Genomic DNA, 22,608 nt, shown 5'->3' on the forward strand with positions numbered 1-22,608 from the left:
AGAAAGCAAGTAGTAGAATAGAAGGATAAATTAAGATAGCTTCTGATCAACTTTGTGAAACCTGTCTACCACATTAAGTTATTTTATGAAAATATTGTAATTTACAAATTATTTACTAAAAGGATAGATTAATTTATCTGTTTAAAAATTATGATTCTTTTGTTTCAAAATTTATAAAAATATTCAAAATTTTCAAATTTTCTTAAATTTACTTTTTCCATTTTATATACAATAATGGTCGTAATAGATGGCAATCTAAAAACCTAATAAATTTATTTTATATAAAAACAAATATTTTACAAATAAATTATTTTTCTACATTTGAATTATTTGGTTCAACTATCCTCATACAATGTTCCACAAATTCCACAAAAATAGGAATCTTCATAGCTTCCTCCAAATCTTTACTGGGATGAGAGGATGCTGCCAAATTCTGTAACATATCTCGTAAATGAGGATTGTACAATACACTTTTCAATGTCGAATCTTGAGCTATTTGAGAAAAACAAAATTAAAATATTATTATTTCATAAATTATTAATTTGAAAATAATACATATAGTATCTAATAATAATTTCATGTCTAACATAAACTTTAAAATAATAATTAAATTTAAACAAAGTATAAAAAATTATAATAATTTCATCAACCTGTTTTTAGGTAAATAGACATACATTACTATATATACCCTCTAAACAGGATCAGTTTTAAACTGGATCAGTAAATGTCTCTTCCAGTTTAGGACTGATCCTGAAAAATTCAGTTTGGTAAATAAATGCTAGTTTATAAAATTATCTAATTTTTAATAAAATCAGAAAAACAAATGTTTAATCGTTCTGTTCAATTTAATATGAATATACCATGTTTTCTTCATTCTAGGAAGTACCTTCTCTTATTTGTCTGAAATAGAGACATGTCTTAGAATTAATAGTGTCTTACATTCCCAGCTAAAACATTTGACAGTCAAAGAGTAGATTATATGGCATGTTATAGACAAATAATAGATGTTTTCAACTATATTGCTCAATACTCACATAAATTCAAATACTTTTTGCTGCATATAAAATAATACAAAGATTGAAAACACTTAAAAAAGTAACAAAAGTAAAAAAAAATATGACTCAAAATCAGCAAAATCACAATTTTTATCATGAAGATTAAAAAAGTAGATTTTTATATTAAATATATGGGTTGATTGATAAATACGATTTCCTACTACAAAACTCCACAAAGTGTAGAAAAGAAACATGTGATCACCACTATTTATCAGCCACTAGTGTCTAGTTTCTACTGTCTCAGTTTATTACGTTGCATTGTTGTATAGCGTCAAATTTACACACAAACTTGTTTTCTTCATTCTATAAAAGGCTACAGTGATTGAATTTTCAACAATGAAAGATTATATGTGTATGAATATTCACAAGTCATTTACAGCAATAGATTTAGGGTTGAAAAATATTTGAAAGTGTATTAGATGTGCAAAACCTGCAATAGATATGAGATGTGTATTTTCAACGAACAAAGATCAAGGTGACTGACTAACTAATTCCAATAGTAAAGAAGCAGATCAAACTTAAGTTTATACATTAAGAAAATTGTTGAATTGAAGAGAAATTGTTCTCCAACTATAAATCACCCAAGAAAGAGTGCTGCATATTATGCAATCTTTAAATTAAAGAAAAACTGCCCAAGATGGATATTAAAAGAATTGACAGATATCATAAAACAACAAGTGAAAGTATGTCAAGAACTCCTCAATCATTACTATTGCAAAGTTGATGATTTGCATATGAAAATCATCATTTGAGATGAATCCACTGGATCAGCACTGGAGATTATTATTATGACCCAGAGAATAACAGTCAGTGCAATATTATCATTCTTATTCTCTACCTGTTATGAAGTTCTAAACTATTCCTTCTGCTCAGAGGATTATGCTGATAAATTTTGGGATGGAAAGTTATCATAGTATCTGGTAAAGAGAGAAACAACAAATTGTGAACTCAAACACTTCGAGATATTTACAAAGTAAAGGCAAAAATAATTATCTTTTTCTTACCAATTTCCCATGGCATATGGCATCCAAAGCTGCCTGTCATCATAACAGATGCATCTGTATCCACCTAAACCATATGCAACAGGTTGCATGAAGTTGGGCTGCAAGCATAGTCCCAGCAACCAGGATACCATTAACCACTTGACATAGGGCTGCATGCCTGGTGTGGTGTCGTCATTGCAACTGGACCACTGAATGGCATTGAGTATTGTTTACGGATGAATCCTGATTCAGTTTGTGGAGGAATGATGACCATGGACAGGTTTGGTGATGGAACATGAAGTACCAGTCCTTTTTGCTGAGTTTCACACCAGCTCCACACCAGATATCATGGTTTGAGGAGGCATCATTTTCAAATCAGTGGACAGCTGTGATGCACATTTCTGGTATTCTGATAGCAGAACAGTATATCACATAAATTGTGAGGCCCATGGTTTGGCCACTGTTGCAGATGGCACCCAACATCGTGTTCCAGCAAGATAATTCCCAACCGCATGTTGCATAGTGAACTCTCACTAGCCTGAATGGAATACACATTCTCTGGCTGGCAGCTTCATTGAATCTCTCCCCCGTTGAACACCCATGGGATCTCATCCAATGTGAGGTGCACAGGGACCACTGCCACATACTGTAGACATGTGCACCACACTGGATGAAGCTTGACAAGAGATACCTCAGGCAACAATTAATCGCCTCACTATATATGGCCTATATAGCTGCCTATGGGAGCCCATATTCACTGGGCACAATGTTTATTGAATAAACAGAGTCTATTGCATATCTTTGTTTATTCTTTTAATCATTTTGCATATCTCTGCCACCTACTACTGGTCCTGCAATGTCCATTCCTTCATGGTGTTGCAATTTTATTTTTGAGGAGTGTATAATAATTAAATGCTTTGATTTAATGTTGTGACAAAGTCATAATTTTCAATAAACCTTTCAGTTGTCAGGGATATAAATATATTTAAGTAAACAATGAAACTTTTATATAAATCATTTGAAAAATTCATTTAATGGATGTTCATATTTTTAATGTTATTAAAAAAACAATCTCTAAAAGTTTCATTACCTTTTATGCTAATGCAATGTCAAGAGTAATTTAGTAATTAGTTACTAAAATTGTTTTAAATCAGAAAATGATGGATAACTGCACTGTGCTATTTAATCTACCATTTATATTTGTTGTTTTTTATTTTCTGTAGTACTATTGTTATACAATGTAAAAGTTGTAAGCTAACAAGAATTATGTAGTAAAAACTCTATACTGCTAACAGTTGTAACTGAGAGCTATACAAAAAGTATGCAATTACATTCTTAGGTGTTCAGAAATGAAAGAAAAGTTTGCAATAATAGTAATTAAGATATCAAAAGCCACTAAAAAAAATTTAATGATAAGACATTAAAGTTAGATGAGTGTTTTTTAAATTATTTCTAATCAAAGCTAGTTTCCAAATGCAGAACATAAACAGCAGACTAGCTTAACTGAGACTAGCAAAAACTTTGCATTGCAGTGATTTTATAAAAAAGTTTTATAGATGCTTCATTAAAGTTTTGAATCTGTTAAGAGTTTTCATTAATATGACAAATGACAAACCATCAATTTTCTGCATCAAGTAATAGTTAAAGTTCCAGTAATAAATAAATAATTGGATCACATATCACAAACACCGAAACATAACTTTTACTGTTTTAATCAATAAACTAGCCCAGAAATGTATTAAAAAAATAAATCTAATAATCAAATATGCAAAAATACATTTTTGCAATAACTTATGAAAAGTTAATTTCATTATAAATCTTAACAAATTAAAAAAATGGCACCATTTTATAAAACAAAAACTGCTTTTTCTGGAAACCAAACTTCATTTATTAAAACAAACATTTTTAATCTGCTTTTGGTCATCTTCAGCTTTCACTCAAAAAAGTAAGGAAATGGATTGTCAGTTAGGAAGCCAACAAAATTAAACACAATATTTAAAAGTTGGAAGGGCTCTTGCACAACTTTCTGATATTTTATTAAAAAATAATTTTTATGTTATTAATTAATAGAAAAAGGGAAGAGCTTATTTTTGGGGTAGGAGTGAGTTTTTAAAGAAATCGTAAATGCTAACAACAAGTGAAACTTTCATTAAATCTGATTCCACTTGAGATATGACACACAACATCCACCTCTATCTTTCCATTTTCTTGACCTTTAACTTTCAAAATTTAATAGTATCAATGCCCCTTACATAGAAATAAACCTGCCAATTTTTAAAACTTTTGGTTCATCCAGTTGTGAGATATAATGCAAAATAGACCCCAACATACACAATTCTGCAAGATTTTATTTTTTACATTTTTGGGTTCCTGGAGTATCAAAATGTTGAGAAATGCAAAAGTCAAGTAGTCAGAATTTGACCAAACACCATACTTTTTGTAAATTATATTCTACTAGCGGGTGGGCCCGGTGTTGCTCGGACAAAAATAACAATACCAAAGATTAAGATTATTACCTTACCTGTTTTCACAGAATGCAAGAATTGGGTCCCCCTGTTTCCAGACTAATTAGAGAATTTTTAGATGGGTCTAAAAATATGTTTGATTTCCTGCAAAAATGAAAAAGCTGCATCTGCGTCTTGCACGTCACTTTCTCTTAACAATTCCATTGTTACTTAACACTTTCATTGTTACGTAACACTTCTATTGTTAATGGAAGTGTTAAGCCTTAATCCTGTCCCTCTCCCCTGTGGGGAGGAATTTCGAAAAATCCCTTCTTAGTGTGCATTCTTGTGACATACCCTAACTGGGTACCAAATTTCAACTTCTAACTGTTTGCGCTCTGCACTGATTATTATTATTATTATCAACTAGTCTCGATTATATATATAGATAATAGCAAAAAAAGTAAAAATTGTAAATAACAATATCTTCTAATTTAATTACTAGTGTCAATAAACACACTCAACAAACCTTTATGTGTGGTAATGTTTAAAATTTGTGAAATGAACGTTTTCGGTCTTCTCAATTTAGCCCAAAGGCAGACCTTGAATGAGGCTGAAAACGTTTGTTTCATGAATTTTAAATGTTACTGGACATAAAGGTTTGTCGAGTGTGTTCAAAAATTGCAAAATATTATATTTGAATTATAAAATATGTATGATTTTATATTAGATTTTATATTAATTACAAAAGATTATGAATCTTAATAGTGTATTATAGTATATAGTATAATAGTATATTATATTTATTCAGTTTTAATTTTTGGTTTAAGAGACTTAATGCTCTTCTGCTCTTCCTTCCTACACTTGAAGTAAACCTATAACATAATATTTGTATTTTAAACAAACCAAAGTAATACTTAATATTAAAATAAAATAAATATTTGCAACTTTATTATTTTTAAGTTAAAACTCATACTGATTATGTTAGGCTAACAATGTTTTAGTCAACTGTATTTTTATATATCAGTGTAATACTGTATAGATGACAGCAGAAATAATTTATATAAAAATAAAAATAGAACAATTTCAATAAGTGAATAACTGAAAAGTAGAAGTAAGATTAATGTTTAGTGCATTTATTATGCCAGTATAATTTTTGTGATTGTTCTTAGCTAATGCTGCAAATCTATTCTTATAAAATAATTTAGCATAAATTTATACTTTATACTTATTCCACCAATAAATACATTTCCACTGTTAATATATAATTATTAAACTATTAGACAATTTAAATAACACTAGAATTATAAAATATTTTTTCTAATTAATTCTGTCATTTGCAAATTGTAAAGCAAAAATGTTATGAACTATTAATTAATTAGCATATTATAATTTGATGAAATCAAAATTTAAGCACATATCTAAAATTCGTATTCATATAAAGAAAAAATTTCCTCCTCTTGCTACATTAATATTGTTTTTAATATCTTTTATATAATAATAAAATAAAGTTTCTTTTTAACTTACATAATAATTTTAATTTTTCCTTTAGAACTGTATCTTCAGTTATAAATTGATATTCTGCATCATCATCATCAGCTATTTATAAAATATAAGATTTAATTATTATATTATTCATGAATCTATACTTCTAACTAAGACAGAATATTACATATAATTAAAGACTTAGCAATTTAAATAAATTTATAATATAATACAAAACAATTTATAATTATAAAAGAATATATTGTTCTTTTTTTTAATCACAAATATAATTCTCTCTAACTTTATTAAAATTTTCAAAAATGTATTAAAACAAAAAAAAAAAAATATTTAATAATATACTTGAGATAAAAATTTCTTAAAAACAAAAGCTGTTTTAAATATATTCTGTTAACAGTTATAACCCATGACTCCATTTGCAGTATACTGTACAATCCATTCCATTGAGTAAATTTATTTAATTTTTCCTTTCATGGTATTTTTTACTTCCACTGCATAATCATTTTACATTTTCAATTTTTCGATATCATATAATAATACTATCAAATTACATCTAAATAAATTTTATTTAATGAAAATGCTGCTTTTGTTCATGACCTCCAAGGCCATCTCACAGCACTCTACAAAGCTTTGCATTAAACAATAATACACCATAAACTCAACTGATTTATAATATTTACAGTGAAAAAATTATCTTAGCATGTCAAATTTATTTTTCTTCTATAATATTTAACATTGCATTTGAAAAAGAAATAAAATAATTTTAAGTGAAACATATTTTTAAAAAATTAAAAATTAAATAGGTAAGTCGTTTAAATAGTTACAAATAGTTAAAAGTTACTGTTTTCAAAATACTAAGATAGTTTCAAACTTAAAATATTTATAAAGTATTCTTATTTTTATATAAAGATACATTTATTTACTTCATAAAATTTTTCTAACAAGTCTTTCAGTTTCAATTAATATTGTAATGTCATTGATAAAATTTAACAGGAATAAGGAAAAGTCCTTTTGAAACCTTTTCCCATAAACTGAATAAAATCAAAATTACATTACCATTTTTATCTAAACACTGGACTTCATCTTGACTACACAATTTCTGTTCTGTATTCTGTTTTGAACAACCAGTTTCTTTATGTTTTTTATAACAAGTCACTGAGCAACTATAAAAAGTATGAACAGATAATAAATTATTTACAAAAAGTAATTTATAATGTATTTTATATGTTAATATATAAAATTTTAATAATTTTGTTGTTTTCTCTGATATTCAAATACAGTATAATTAATTTTAAAAAATAAGATAATTTATTATTTCTTAAATTAAAACTTCTATATAAAATTTGATTATAACTAAACATCTCATACCGAAAGGATTTTCATGACATAACTCATTATTATTTCTTTAACAAGTTAAACTGAATCTATAATTTTTGTCATTTAGATCAGAAATAAGCTTAAATATTCTCATTTTCTAAATAAGCTCAGAATCATAAAAACAAAATTTTTCTTTTCATATACACACTTAAAGTAATTGTATTAATTTTAATAACAATGTAATGTAAGATGGAGTTAAAACTACTAAAGAAAAACTAGTATTTCCACTTAAGTACAGTGATATCCCGGTTTTCATTGACTTTTGCTGAAATCGAGTGCATGTACAGGAAGTCGTATCCACAATAAATTCTGACCCACCAGTGGCCAAGCGGTTCCGTTTCCTGAATACTGGGAGTTTGGTCATGGGTTCACACCTTGCCTGGACAAGCTGATCACATGTAGTTTTCTGGGTTTTCTCCATGTCTGTAATGCTTGAATAGGGGCCAGTTACCCTTAAAAGGCACCCGGAAGGCATCTCCCCTAGGCAGATCGCCCAAGAGTTGCATTGCTGTAACTTACAAATAAACACAATAAATTCCATTGTGGCAAAAAAAGGAAGCAATAAAGGCAGTTAATGTAGCAAAAAGCGTGAATGTGCTAACTAGGGATTGCAATCCAGCAGTGTTTTGAATCCAGCTGGATTTTTGCTGGATTGAAATCATTCCAGCTGGATCCAGCATGGATGTATTTTTGGTGCAATAAAGTGTTATCTGTCTATCTATCTATCTATCCTGCAATTTATGTTTTTTTAATGAAATAAAACATTTTTAAAAAATACTTTAAAAGCTTTTATTATTTATACTGGTCACTATAAATCAGTAAAACTTCTTACACATTTAGGTAGTAAAATTAACTTTGGTTCGGTTTAACATTTGAGATAGAGATAATTAACTTTAAATGTTTAGTTAGATTATAATTATAATGTAATCTTTAAGTTATATAATAGCAAAGGTAATTCTACTGATTAATTTATATTAATATATTATAATAATGTAAGGACAGATAATCAGTGGCTAAGTGGCTATCAGTCTTACCAGTTTTCATATATAGGCTCTACATATTAGTCTGTAGTTATTTATAAGTATATAAAACTATGTAATGGAAGTAGAATAAGTTAAATAAACTACACCTTTATCAATCCAGCAAAATTTAATAAAATAATAACATTTTCAATCGTTTTTAACGATCTTCCTCGGTTACAAAAAAAATATAACATTAAATATAGAACATAAAATGTGTTCGGAATAAATATAAAAATTAACGGAAAACGCCTAAACGGACAAAATATAGATAAATAAACAAAATAAATAGAGGAAAAAATATATACAGGGTGTTTTTTTTTTAAACTGACGGTACTCAGAAACATCTGTAGAGCAATCTAACAGCCGGACTGTCGCCAAATTTGGGAGAGTGACTAAGGATGACATGGAAAAGAGATTATGCAAAGAAAAAAAGTAGTACCTAAATTCACCAGTAGAGAAGGATTTGGCACTGTTGTAGTGAAAAAGCTACCAGCACCTCACTGAAGAAAGGGTCATCAGTTGCTTTTTTCCACTTTCATGACCGCCTCGCTCCCCTGATCTAACCCCATGTTACTTTTTCCTGTGGGGTTACTTAAAGTCCAAGGTCTATCTTGATAGTGTCCCAAACTTGATGAGTTTGAAGGACAACATTTCTTGAACTGTCATGAACATTCCTGCAGACATGTTACGTTCGGCCATAGAGAACACGGTGTTCATATTGAAGAAGGGAGAAGGTTATTTGCTGATTAATTAAACTTTCGTTATTACACTGAAACCTCTGTCTGATTATTCATTCATGTGTTTGTTAATTGCAGCTGGATTTTATGCAGATTCTTAGCTGTTTTGCTACAACAGTGCCAAATCCACCCCTACCGGCAAATTTGGGTACTAATTTTTTCTTCGCGGAATCTCTTTCCCATGTCATCCTTAGTCACTCTCCCAAATTTGGCAACAGTCCGGCTGTTAGATTGCTCTACAGATGTCTCTGAGTACCGTCAGTTAAAAAAAAAAAAAAAAAAAAAAAAAAAAAAAAAAAAAAAAAAACACCCTGTATATAAGATCCAATGAAACCAGCATTGTCCATTAATAACATTAATTAATGTAAAAGGATCTCCACACAGTAGACAATAAGTCCACATCTCTATGGTTTATACAACCAGTTGTCATGTGCGCCTTGCAGATTTCCAATCTCTCAAGATGTTTGACTGTTTGCCTATTCACATCGTTTTTATAACTGCCGCTTGATCCCATTGGACGTTAACATCCTTCTGTCTTGCGCATGATGCCAGCGCAGTGTTGTCAAAGTTCTTACTGATTGTATATTTGTGCTCTTGAGTCTTTGTTTTAAACTGCGCATCATTGCACCCACATAAACAAGCTTGGAATTGAAACGTTGGTTGTGTAAAGCACTGAATATATACCCGTTGTTGAATTCCGATCCTCTTTCTTTTTATCGTTTCTTAAAAGTTTGAAAACAGTGGGATTACGTCGGTATACAATACGAAAATTATCAGACCTGGCAGTACATCTATGTATCTTGTTTTAAAAAAATGGGATGTAATTAAGCACTATTCTTTTTATATTTATTCCAAACACAATTTACACAGCATAAAATTTATTTTATGTTCTATAGTTAATGTTGTATTTTTTTGTAACTGAGGAAGATCATTAAAAGCAAATAAATACATTATTATTTTATTAAATTTTGCTGGATTGATTAAGGTATAGTTTATTTATAAGTAATTTAATTATTAGTGTTAGTAAAGTAGTGAGTAAGTAATTAGTAGCAGTCTAGTAGTTAGCAAGGCAGCAACGCGACAACGTAGACTTTTGCGCAATTATTTAGAAAGTTAATTGAGTATTTGTGGATCAAGCAGGCCCAAGAATGCACTGGATCCAGCTGGATTGCTGGATGAGGGATCCAGCAATTGCAATCCCTAGTGCTAACAAAACAGAGATCACAAACAATTGAAGATGTCGAAAAGTTATTATTATTTTGAAGTGTCTGGAATGAATTAATTGGATTTACATTGATTCATATGGAAATAACTGCCTCGGTTTTCATTGGTTTTGGATTTTACCGATTGTTCTCAGATGGATTATCAACGAAAACCAAGGTCTCACTGTAAACAATAACTCCTAATTTTTGATAAACAGAGAAAAATATTGGCAGTCAATAATTTCTTTAACTGGTCCTATATTTCCTTGTAATCTTTGTATCTAGACATAAGACATAAGAGTGGAAAAAATGTACGTAATGTAAAACCATATAAAGAGAAAAATGTTTTTAATGGAATATTAAAAATAGTAAATTAATAATAATAAAAAAATATTTTACAAAATTCAATATCCTAGCTCTTTCAGTTCTAAAATATATCTAGAAACTCAAATGAAAAAACTTTTTTTATATCATAAAAGCAAGATAGAACATTATACTGTAACATCATCTTAACATTGAATATAATAATACAGTTTATATACATTTTGTGTGTTAACAAATTTTCTGATTATCAGGATATTCAGTCATACAGATTTTCCCAGTCCCACTGAGTAGGAAAAATGGGATTCCATTGTGTAAGAAAAAGTTTAAAAAATTAAAACAAAAAGCTGTCACCTTTACCAAGTTTGTAAAGGCAAGTTTTATGATGGTTTTTCTACACAAACTACTATAAAAAAAAACTTTAGAACTTAATGAAAAAATTAACCACATGCACTATTGTTTAAGTTCACAACATTTCTGAAGTTGAGATGGAATTTTAAAATAGCATGTAAATTATAACATGCATAAAAATATATTTTATCTTTGCCAAATGCAATCAGTACTTTGCAACAATTATAAGCAATCCCTACTTAAGTAAAAATACCAAACTAAACAGTAAATCTAGGAGTGACCTTATATAAAATTTGTCCCAAAACTTACTTCCATACTAGTAAATGACCCAAAAAAAATCAACAAAACCATCCATTGTATTGGTATGTGGACATTATGGAATTTACCATGGTTCTGTTGAGAGGCTGGTTGCTCACAAACGACACTATAATTTATTAAACAGCATTTATAAAATTTAAACTCATCAATTTTTTTTTTATAAGTATAATTATTCTTAATACCAAGTTGTAGCAAAAATAAAAATTTGTTAATGTAATGATTCCAGGACAGTTCATTTTCTGTCCAAACACAAACTAAGCATTGAGTCAAAGTGTTAGTAAATCATCAACATTGTTTTAGGGGCATCCATGATGATACTTGTCACTACCACAGCAATGACATCACTGCTAGCATAAAAAAGAATTTAAAAAGTTGTGCACACTCATGCTAGCAACCTTATATTTTGAAAGTAAAATTGTAGAACTCCCTGATTTTTATTAATTTTCTCATTTCATATTATGTAAAAAGATAAAGTTTAATCAAAATTGACCAATCAAATTTTGAAAATAAACTCAATTCTATAAGAAACATAGAAGAGGCTTTGCTGATTCTATACCTCAATTAGACAAAAAACAAACTTCTTTGCTTTCACCTTTATTTACAAATAAAAGTGAAGTATTTTTTTATAAAGAAAAGGAGTAAACTCCAGCAAAGCAGATAGTTTTTGTTACTTTTAAAGAACTTAGAACTGTTTTCACATTAATTGTAATGCTATTGTTACATAGTGTTTTATTTTGATAAAAATGTAAATAAATCATTTTATGTTAACATCTATTATACAATTAATTAACAGTGGTTTTATTCATACTAATGCAATGGCTCTGTGGGGAAGATGACAACCAATATGAAGGTGGTTTGTCTTGGTGTGGCAATGGGAATTAAATATGGAATTTTGGTGCGTGTCATTTATGAATGGCTGTTAAATAGGTTAATGTTACTTATGGTTCCAAGATGGCGGCTCGTCTCATTCCAGCAAGGAAACAGTGGGGATGCACGTTCTAACCTAACCTAACCTATTCTAATAATTTTGTTGGTAATAATTATGGGTAATTTATTAGAATAGGTTAGGTTAGGTTAGGTTAGGTTAGGTTAGAATGTGCGTCCCCACTGTTTCCTTTCTTCTATTTGCTGGAATCAGAGACGAGCCACCATCTTGGAAACCATAGGCAGTGGTGATATTCGAAATATTTAACAAAGGGTTCGCTAGCAGAAAATTTTTCCCTAACAATCACCGACAAACAAAATGGAAGTTTTGGCTAGAAATAAATACAATATCTTTTCTTGCGATATATCTAATAATCAGTGGTGTATTTGGAACGTAAGGTGCCCTGGGCGAAGACCAGGTAACAATAGTATATTAGTGCTGTCAACCTTGTCTTCTTTTTTTTTTTTTTTTTTAGGCAGAGAAATTTTTCACCTCGAATGGCACTGCTGATAATAGACAGATGTCATCGTCTCTCGAAATACAGTATCCCAGGGCCGGATTAACACAGGGGCCCTAGACATTTTCTTCTTACCGGGCCCCCTCCGTCTCCCACAAGAAATAGAGCACTATATATATATATATATATATATTTAACAATAAATAAAACGAAATTAAATAATGTGAAAAACTAAAACAAATCTTAAATTTTTATTAATAAAAAATATTATTCTTATCGCTATAAAAAAAAATTCTAAATTATTGGAAGAATTACTCTCAATAAGAAGAAACATAAGAACTCATTTTCTTTAGATTTTACAATTCACAATATCCATATAAAAAGCAATATATTTTTGTTTATTTGTTTATTATATACAGTTATCCAACAGAAAAGTAAACTATCTTATTTACAAATCTTTTCAAAATAGACAGTTTGACCGGGCCCTTCTAAAAACCGGGCCCTAGACATTTGTCTCATTTGTCTATTCGATAATCCGGCCCTGCAGATATCCTTTTATTTCGCTGTCCATAGCCCGACACGTGTTCCACAGTCATCTTGTATTATCTCGCGCGCGAGATTGTGGGATCTCTCTTATGACTGGATCTAGTTTCAAGAACTCTCTTGAATCGATCGCAATTAAACCTCGTTTCAGTCGAGATTGAAACGGTCGAGAGAGATCGCACCAAGGCAAAGTCCCCGACCTTGCTCACAATCTAGATTGAAATGCTCGGTGCGAACGGGGTATAAGGCTCTAGTTTAGTAGTGTTACAGAGTATAATACGTATATTTTAATATATTTTTTAAAAAGAAACCAAAACCACTGAGAAATGTTACGTGTGCTTAACAAGGTTCGGGAAACTGAAAATTTTACCAACGGGTTCGGCGGAACCTGTGCGAACCCGCTGAATATCACCACTGACCATTAACCCCAAAGGAAAGAAGCATCAATTTTTCATTTTAACAATAATTTCAAATTCTTATGGAGACTTAATAATAATGTCTGACTCCGATATTCTCGGTAAACTTATAACTTACTATTTAATTAAGCAACAAGGCACTTTGTACTTCCACGTGACATTTCCACAGACTTCACAGACATCTGCCATTTTCTTCAATTTCGAAATTGCCATCTATCGGTGGAAACGCTAACTAAATATTTTTTTCTAGAAGTCTATTATTTTATTCTTCAAATTTGAAGATAGTTTTAAGTAAATAGTTTGATTTAAGAATTAAGTTTTTTTAAAAAAAAACTGAGATCTTAATAATAAAATATTACATTTGAGCTTAAAAAAATATATTCTTTATCTTATTTACAGTCCCAATGCAATATATACGTATACCTTGAATGTATGTACTGTATTTATATATATAATAAAATAATAAAAATTATATTTTATTATATAATGTTAGCATCAAATATTTAATTTTGTAATATATTTTTCATTGTTATTTAATTTGCGAATTTTATTAAAAAAAAAATCATTTTTGTTTTGTTAAGCCACGATTGGACATACGATATCTCCGAAGCATTGGTTCTAAAATTGTGAGGTGCCAGACTCTTTGTAGGAAAGTGCGAAGAAATGATCAATATCATTGTTTATTTTCGAGTAGGTTTAGTATTATAACAGCCACACATACATAATGTTTTATTCATTAGTTTTCGAACAATGTAACACTAAAAACACTCGCAATTTACTTGTTTATGTCATTAACATTATTACATTTTTAAGTTATCATTTTAGTTACGACTAAAATGTAGTATCATGAAAATTCGATTTCATTTAGCGGTAGATATCTTTGTGTGCTATTTTAATTTTGTTTTGAAATATAATTGGTATACTTCCAAAAAAAATAATGTAAAAAAAAATCTTTGTTTTATTAAAATAAAATATATCCTAAGAATATAAAGCATACGACAATATGCTTTTACGTAGTGTTTTTTTTTTTTAACTCTTTCCGCCCTGTAGGCACTAAGAGGGCCTCTTTTAGTAGGCCCATTATGGGTTCGGCCAGGCCCACAATGGGGCGACCGGGTGGTGAGGGACGGGGCCCGACATATCCGAACGGACCACCCCCCGAAAAATTCCTGGGGATTTCTCGACCCGTTCGGATTCGATCCCGGGTCCCCCAGAGCGGTAGTCTGCCACCTTTACCGCTCGGCCATCCGGCCGCTTTTACGTAGTGTAGAGAGTGCAGAATTTTCAGAAAGTAGAAAGTGCATCTCTCGAAAATGTTTGAAAATCATTTCTCTATAAACGTCTGGAATCCAGGTTCAAATGTATCTCAGCTCTCGAGATTTTCCATGGGTAGTTCAGATCGAGTGACGATCTGCTTTTCTTATTTATGTTAATCCGGGTTAACATAAATAAGAAAACACATTTAAGGAGACAGGAAATGGGCTGCCATTAGAAGATCCGGCCAAACCCTGTAAAAATTTCTCAAGGACGATCAGTCCCGAATATGTAGATAGGGGAATGGCCAAAATCCATTATGAAAAAACACGCCTCCTTAATACCCACAACACGAAAAGAGTTAAAAAATGAAAAATAAATTATGTTGGCCGTTCTATATCTTGATATAAACCTGCTTCCCATATACGAGTAGTAAAGAGATGTCGATCCGGCATCGTTATGAAATGATTGGCATCGGCTGTCGACCATCGATAGTTCTTAGACCTTCGTCAATACAATTGCGAGGTTGAAGCCGAAGTTTTAAACGCGAAAACGTGTACGTCGGACGTTCAGCGCCGCTTTCCCGTAAGCCTAGAAGTTTGACAATGGCATTTGGAATGTCAGTGAAATCATGCTCGACATTCCAAATGCCATTGTCAAACTTCTAGGCTTACGGAAAAAGCGGCGCTGAACGTCCGACGTACACGTTTTCGCGTTTTAAAACTTCGGCCTCAACCTCGCTAATAACTCGGTACTGTACTTGTAAGAACAATATTAAAATGACATTGGCTTGTATAGTCGCGGGAATGAAAAATAACTTTAATTATTAAATTCCATCTGGCAAATTCTCTATTAAACAGCTTCTTTAATACAGTATTTACTTTCCCGGCCGTTATACGAGTATATAACAGAGGAAAAATATGGTAATCGATCAAAAAAATGACGCCCGAGGATTTTTACATTTTTCGAACTTTGAAGCGACGAGAAATGTAAAATAATTGGATTTTCCCCCTGTATCTACAGATTTTAGTATGTATGTGGGATACACAATTTTGTTCACCCAAGCATAATAACTCCCGGTCCTCTTTTCGAAAATTTCTGAAATTATGTAGGGTTTGTATATTAGGGGTTTGATATTATTAAATTTTGTTGGTTAAAGGTGAAGAGGGTCACTTATCATACCTGGAATAGGACGGACTTAATGAAGATTTACTTAATAATAATAAACAACGCTTTTAGCCCACTACTATAAATTAGATAGAGTTAAATAACCTAAATAAATAAGCCCTCCAAATTGTTAAGTCCTATTTATTTAGGTTATTTAACTGTATCTAACCCGAAGATTTACTTGTTATTAGCTTTTGCAATTTTTTTAAATAAAACTCATCTCTTCTATAAAAATGAGGCTTATCACTTTATAATAATTAATAATATAAAAAGATTTTAAAATAAAATCTCATAACAGATCACACACAATTTTAAAGTTTGGCCAGGAAAGTTATGCAACTTGTTGCTGGACAGATTTTTAAAATACTTATTATTATGTCTCATAACCTAAGAATTCGACTACCGGATGGCCGATACCCTTAACAGGTCAGCTTAGCGCTCTGCGGACCCGGGATCAAATCCGGGTAGTCGAAAAAACTCAGTTCATTTGTTCTAGGTATGTTGGGTCTCTTCCTCGCCGCTCGTCCACGGCATTGTCCGCCTGCTAAAGGTTCTCATAGGCCTCTTAAAGCCGCAGACTTTTGCACTTTTCTAAGATCAAAAGTCTTAGTTTTTTTCATGATTTTAAATAACTACTTTTTCATAGCATATTGAACGTCCTTTTGTTCGAGTTTGTTAGAAATAATAATAATTCAGGCAAAACATTTTTTTTTTGATTAGGAGCATTAAACATGGAGAAGACTATTTACACATCGATGTGTGTTTTTCTAGAACATTTTTTTAAAAACAAAACAAAAAAAAACACAACACAGCTTCAAGTGACCAGCTGTGCTTATATGTAAATTAACTAACGAAAGAAAAGCGATTTATATTGGATGTATCAGAGTAGAACGCCTATTTTAAAAAAAAATTACATAAATGCTAGACCGTTAGTAGATGTTTTACGCAATTCTACGTTAGAAGAATATCTTGAAAAGAAATTTCACGGATTACAGAAAAGCACGGGCCAGATGAGTTAATTAATTAACGAAATATTAAGTGCGTAGAGAACACTCGGTGATCCGTTTAAATTAAAAAATACCCAATCACATTGCAGTAAAAATACAGTGATACTCGGTTTTTTCGTCGATAATTTGTCCGAAAGCAACTCGACGAATATCCGAAACCGACGAAAACAGAAGGCAATTATTTCCATACGAATCAATGTAAATCCAATTAATTCGTTCTAGACAGCTACAAAATGCATACCAAAAACACATTTTATACAGAATTAATTATAGCATTATAATACTAAAAGCAAAAAGAAATTAATATTAAAAAAACTAATCTGAAGGAAAGCAATGGAATTGTTTGGCTAGACACGCGGGAGGTAACGTCTTGTCGAAGTTAGTTTGGACATAAGCTTCTAGCTTACATCGCCCCGTCGTAAAGTGTGACGTAATAGTCATGTTATAGTAGTTGTATGCGTTGTATGACGGTTGTATAGCGGGGAATAATGCCTTCCGGGAGGTCCGTTTGAGGGAAACTGGACCCTATTCAAATGTTACAGACGTGGAGGAAAACCCGGAAAACTCCACGCTGACCAGCCCGTCCTGACGAAGCGCGAACCCTCGACGGAACTCCCAATGTTCGGGGAACGGAAACATTGGCCTATGGTGGACCGTCGAGGGGTAATGCTCACAGAACGAGAAATAACTTCACACTGAGCAGGAAAGCGCATGAGTCGCCCTTTGTTTTCGCAAAATTAGCAGCGAGGTCACTTGGGCACGCCGACGAAATCCGAGGAAATCAACGAAAACCGAGACAAATTTTTCCGCGAAAAAAATCGACGATAACCGAAGTCAACGAAAACTGAGGTATTACTGTATTTAATCGGCGGGTCTCCTGGCTCTATAGAGGTTTCCACGTCTGGTCTTGTCTTTTCTCTGTCTAAGTCCGTTCCGGAGATTGATGAAAGACACCGGACAGTCGGCGGCGACAGTGGAAATTCATAGGTGTACAGTACAATTTTTTCAAATGCAGCCCGATGACACCAAACATTTCTTCAGAATGCAAATATGATAAGTGGAACAAGAGCAAAGAAGAAAGCAACGCAAGCGACATTGGTGTTCACAGATACAGAAAATTTTGTTTAAATAAAAAAATTGTCGATTGAAAACTAATTTTTAAATATTAATAGAAATTTGAATGCTAACAATCGTTATGGATGGCGAGATAACGACGAAATGCAACTTCGGAAGGGAATTTAAGACGATTTATGGAAGAAACGATACACTTTAAAGAAATTCGTACGAGGAAAACGTTTCAGATGGAATTCAAATAAAACATATAAAATTTGAGAAGCCGTTTTGTAAATAAATGGTTTAGACTTGTGAAACACCAGTAATAAATGCGCAGAATTGCTATTAAATTAACAATTCCGCACGTCAATACTGGACTTATTATTGCCAGTTGCTTACAGTCTGTAATGCAACAAGGCGTGGTCGCCTCATGCGCTACGCTCCGCCGCTTGTGTCGTCTTGAGCTTGAAGGCATGGGTTCGACGCTCCTTTAAAATAAAAAAATATATAAATAAACAGGCATCAGAGCTTCTTTGTTCGGCCGGGAAGTTCCCCAGGACAACTGCTTGCTTGTTGAGCGGATCCGGCGCACTGCGCTGTTAGCCCTGAATTCGTATCTTATATTAGGATGTAATCGACCAACTGCGAACCTCGCAGTTGATCGATTACATCCTAATTAAGATACGAATTCAGGTTTCGCCTGCAGGCTTCATTTGTAGCTGGGCCGCTCTCCGGGCTTATCCCGTTCTTAAGCCGCCCTCCGGGCCCCCTTTGGGACTTTCGCTTTATCGGCGGCCCTGTGGCCCACTGTCCCGTTGGAAGAATTCTCTTCGATCACCAAAAAACCAAAAATAGAAATAATATAAATATGAACGGTGCACCGGACCGTGTTCCAGTCCGTCGCACGCGCGTCCATTCATTTATTCTTACACAATCACACACTTCCTGTACTTTCCAATCAATTTTTTCTGCTCCAAAAAAATGTAATCCCTTTCCAACCCCCCACAAATCCCCCATTTTTATTTGTAAAATTCGTCATTTAGCCTTTTAACAATGCAGAACGATAATGTATTTTCGTAAACAATGATAACAATTGCTTAACGACAATAAAAAAAAAACGGATATTAAATTTTCCATTCGGCATAAATATGTCTATTTTTTCCTTTTACGAGGCCAAATTATTGCAAAAATGATTATCGTCCACATAATTCTCTCGCCATTCCTTTCAAACCTTACTCTATTCGTTACATCTAAGTACTATATACTAAGTACTAAAGTCTTATATATAATATAAATTCCTTTATATAGCAGTGTAGATTCAAACCGGACATGACCACAAAACACTGGAATATGACGAAAACTTGGTGTGTCGGAGCGCTCTTACGCGGTTCGGCGAAAACGTGATGGATTTAATAATCTTCATCAGAAAACGATGACGGCTGGATATCGACAATATTTTGGATCATACTGTACTAATTTTGATAACGTTAAACGCTTGATAATAATATTCGTGATTACAATAAGCAGAATCTAATGACAAAATTACTTGATGAATTTTATTATAAATACTTTAGCCTATTTATTTCGCATTTATAAAATATTCTGACTCAACAGAACGAAATCTTTTGTTTTTATCTTTTTACTTTTTTAGTAAGTTTTGCATTTTGTAATTTAATTATTCTCTGATAATTATTATAGCCGAATATATATACTAAGAGGGCTTTTCAGTCTCATCATAGGCTAGGCCAGGTTCACATTAAGGCAGCAAGTGTTGAGGACGAGGGTTCGACATATCCAGAATGAAAATTCCTAAGATCGCTCGTCCGCATTCGATCCTGGGTTCTCCACAGTAGTCAAACGCCTTAAACTTAAATTTTTTAATATTGCATGTTTATAGTAATTTAAAATTTATACTATTGCAGAATAATATTCAAGTGATTCGCGCAATTAAGAAAAATAATGAATATTTATGTGAAAATAACAATTTAATGTTGGTAAAAGAAATGGGTTTAAGCACCTTTCCTGTTTAACATTTCAATAGCGCGCATCGACTTTATGTCTGCTCCATTCTTTTAATTTGAATACCATTGCGTTTATCAAACGATATATTATGCTTTATAACAGATCTAGTTTTCTTTCATTGGTTAAAATCAAATTGCGTGATCTAAAGGGTGACAGAACTAATCACGGATACCTTTACATGATAATATAATTTACTAGAATACCAGAATTGTGTGTCATATAAAGATTTTGATCTTTTAATTAAAATTTATTATTATTGCATAAAAGAAACAAAACTTGAAGTGTAGAATATAAAAAAATTGCTCATTATTTAATATTTTCGCTTCTAAAAAGGTAATTTTAATAATAATAGAAAATTCTGCTTAATATTTAAATTAACAAGGAAAAAAAATTTGAAAATTTATAAAATAAATCGATTTTTGCTGCTGCCATCTGTCAAGAAACAATTTAACTAAGAATGTGTATGTAACTAATATATAGATAATATTTTGTAAAAATAACTTTTCACAAAGTTATCGTAATGAGAAAAGTTTCTTTTCGTAAGCTATTTGCATACGATTTATTTGCATATAAATCAACAAAAATTAAAAGTGTTAGATAATTAAAAGCTTTATCAAAATTTCTCACCGTAAAAGGTAAGCAGAGGATGGAGGTCGTCTATTTAAAAAAAAAAGTAGAAAGAAAAAATATGGCTGAGCTAAATTCTTTTGTACAGATGACACTCTTAATTCTACAATCACGTGTTTATTGCCGCTCTCGTCGTAAATAAGTCCATTCGACTGTGCCATCTGCTGTCCGTTAGAAGAATTAAATTAAGCTTACACTCTTCGGCCGTTTCTCAAGTTAAATATGTCTGACTGCCGTTTTCAAATTCTAAAATGAGAGAAAAAGTCTTGAAAAAATCAACAATTCGTATAACTTTTCAAAGTTTAATTTTGATGAAAATTCCCTAAACAATAGCTCTTAAACAGAATTATCTGTAGCCTTAGAAATATATGATTTATGTTATAATAACAATAAAAATTCGTTGTAGAACTTTAAATTAAAGAGATAAAACATAAAACTAAAAAAAAACAATTAAAATTCATTATTGCATCAGTAAATTATATATTAAATTCTAAGAGTATTTCGAAATAATTTCCATAATGGAATGCAAAAATTGAGGAAAATTGAAGCAGTTTAATAATAAATTTTGCAATATTTAAATTTATTAAAATATATATTTAAAAAAATAATATCTCGTTTTACTTCAATTAACATTTTTTAGGTAGCTGTAGAGTAGAATTAAACCATAATCGAACTTTAAAATATATGCGGGATAACCGGTAGGAGGTAGCGGTGCTTTAATTTACACATTACTTGTCGCCAGAAAGGACCCAGAAGGCCCATAAAAATAATAAATTATCACAATCTTTACAAATTTCACCAGATTTTCGTGATTTCGACCAGTTTAAAAATAATAATAAAGCTGGATTTTGTTATTTTAAATGTCAGAAAACTATAACAATAGCGTGTAATAGAGAAACGAGCCCGACAAAATACAGAGCCGTGGCCTGATCTGAATATATAAATACAATAAAATTTATGTGTATCAGAATTTCGCCGTAGCGAAGTTTGTTCGTTTTAAACAGGTTTCGCTGTAGACGGGTTTACTGTATTTAGTTTATATTGTAATTACATATTTTAATCTAAATTTTAAGTCAAATTTTTACGAAGAAGATTAATACTTTGTAATTATCTTTATAGAACATTCATTATTAAATAATTACATTAATCTGTCCACTTGAAATAACAGTCAAACTGACAGATGTTTGTTATATAAATATAAAATAAATATTTCATAAAAGGTTGAATATCTTTTAATAATCTATGAAACATTTTTTTTCGCTACATATTATTTCATTTTATCTACTAGTAAAGTTCGATATCGGACAATCATATTTTTATCAGACAAATTGTAGATATAATTCAACCGTGAAGCAAGAAGTAACAGAACAAAATCCAAAAATAAGAAAGACGGAGAACAAAATATTGAACTATATCAAACAAACTAAAGAAACGGAAGAAGCAAACAAAAAATAATATGAATACTATTAATCAAAAACTCTTTGTGCGAGAACATAAAATTAAAGATAAAAAAAAATGATTGATACAACTTATATATTAATCTCCATTAATTTCAATAATCATAATAACTCTTCATGTCTTGATATCCAAAATATCATTTAATCTTTATATTTAAAAATCAATTATTCGCTGTCTTTAAATTTTATCATTATTAAATTCGTATTTTCCCATTTTTCTATGAAACATTTTTTTGTAAATTTTTCCTTTTTTTGTGATTTATAGAAACATTTGTTTGAAAAAAATACCTCAGTTTAGTTCTTCTTCGAGATAAAAACATAAAACTTTTAAAAATATAGTTCTATCGAAGAAACTTCCTTGTAAATC

General features: G+C 31.0%; 1 protein-coding gene across 2 annotated transcripts; it reads right to left on the reverse strand.

Moving 5' to 3' along the window:
* Positions 1 to 256: 256 nt before the first annotated feature.
* Positions 257 to 20,210, reverse strand: LOC136981141 (zinc finger HIT domain-containing protein 3). Of its 2 annotated transcripts, none has more exons than XM_067277423.1 (5): positions 20,153 to 20,210; positions 13,773 to 13,867; positions 7,040 to 7,148; positions 6,010 to 6,076; positions 257 to 492 (listed from the first exon to the last, which is right to left on the reverse strand). In XM_067277423.1, exons 2-5 carry the CDS (start codon positions 13,865 to 13,867, stop codon positions 308 to 310), a joined length of 456 nt encoding a protein of 151 aa, XP_067133524.1. In that variant the 5' UTR covers positions 20,153 to 20,210; the 3' UTR covers positions 257 to 307. The 2 variants fall into 2 exon arrangements, with proteins under 2 accessions (XP_067133524.1, XP_067133519.1); XM_067277418.1 differs by having other exon boundaries at positions 6,010 to 6,081; positions 7,042 to 7,148; positions 20,153 to 20,198.
* Positions 20,211 to 22,608: the final 2,398 nt, after the last annotated feature.

The sequence above is a fragment of the Centruroides vittatus genome, unplaced genomic scaffold (genome assembly GCF_030686945.1).
Source record: "Centruroides vittatus isolate TY-2023 unplaced genomic scaffold, ASM3068694v2 contig_1168, whole genome shotgun sequence".
NCBI lineage: Eukaryota > Metazoa > Arthropoda > Arachnida > Scorpiones > Buthidae > Centruroides > Centruroides vittatus.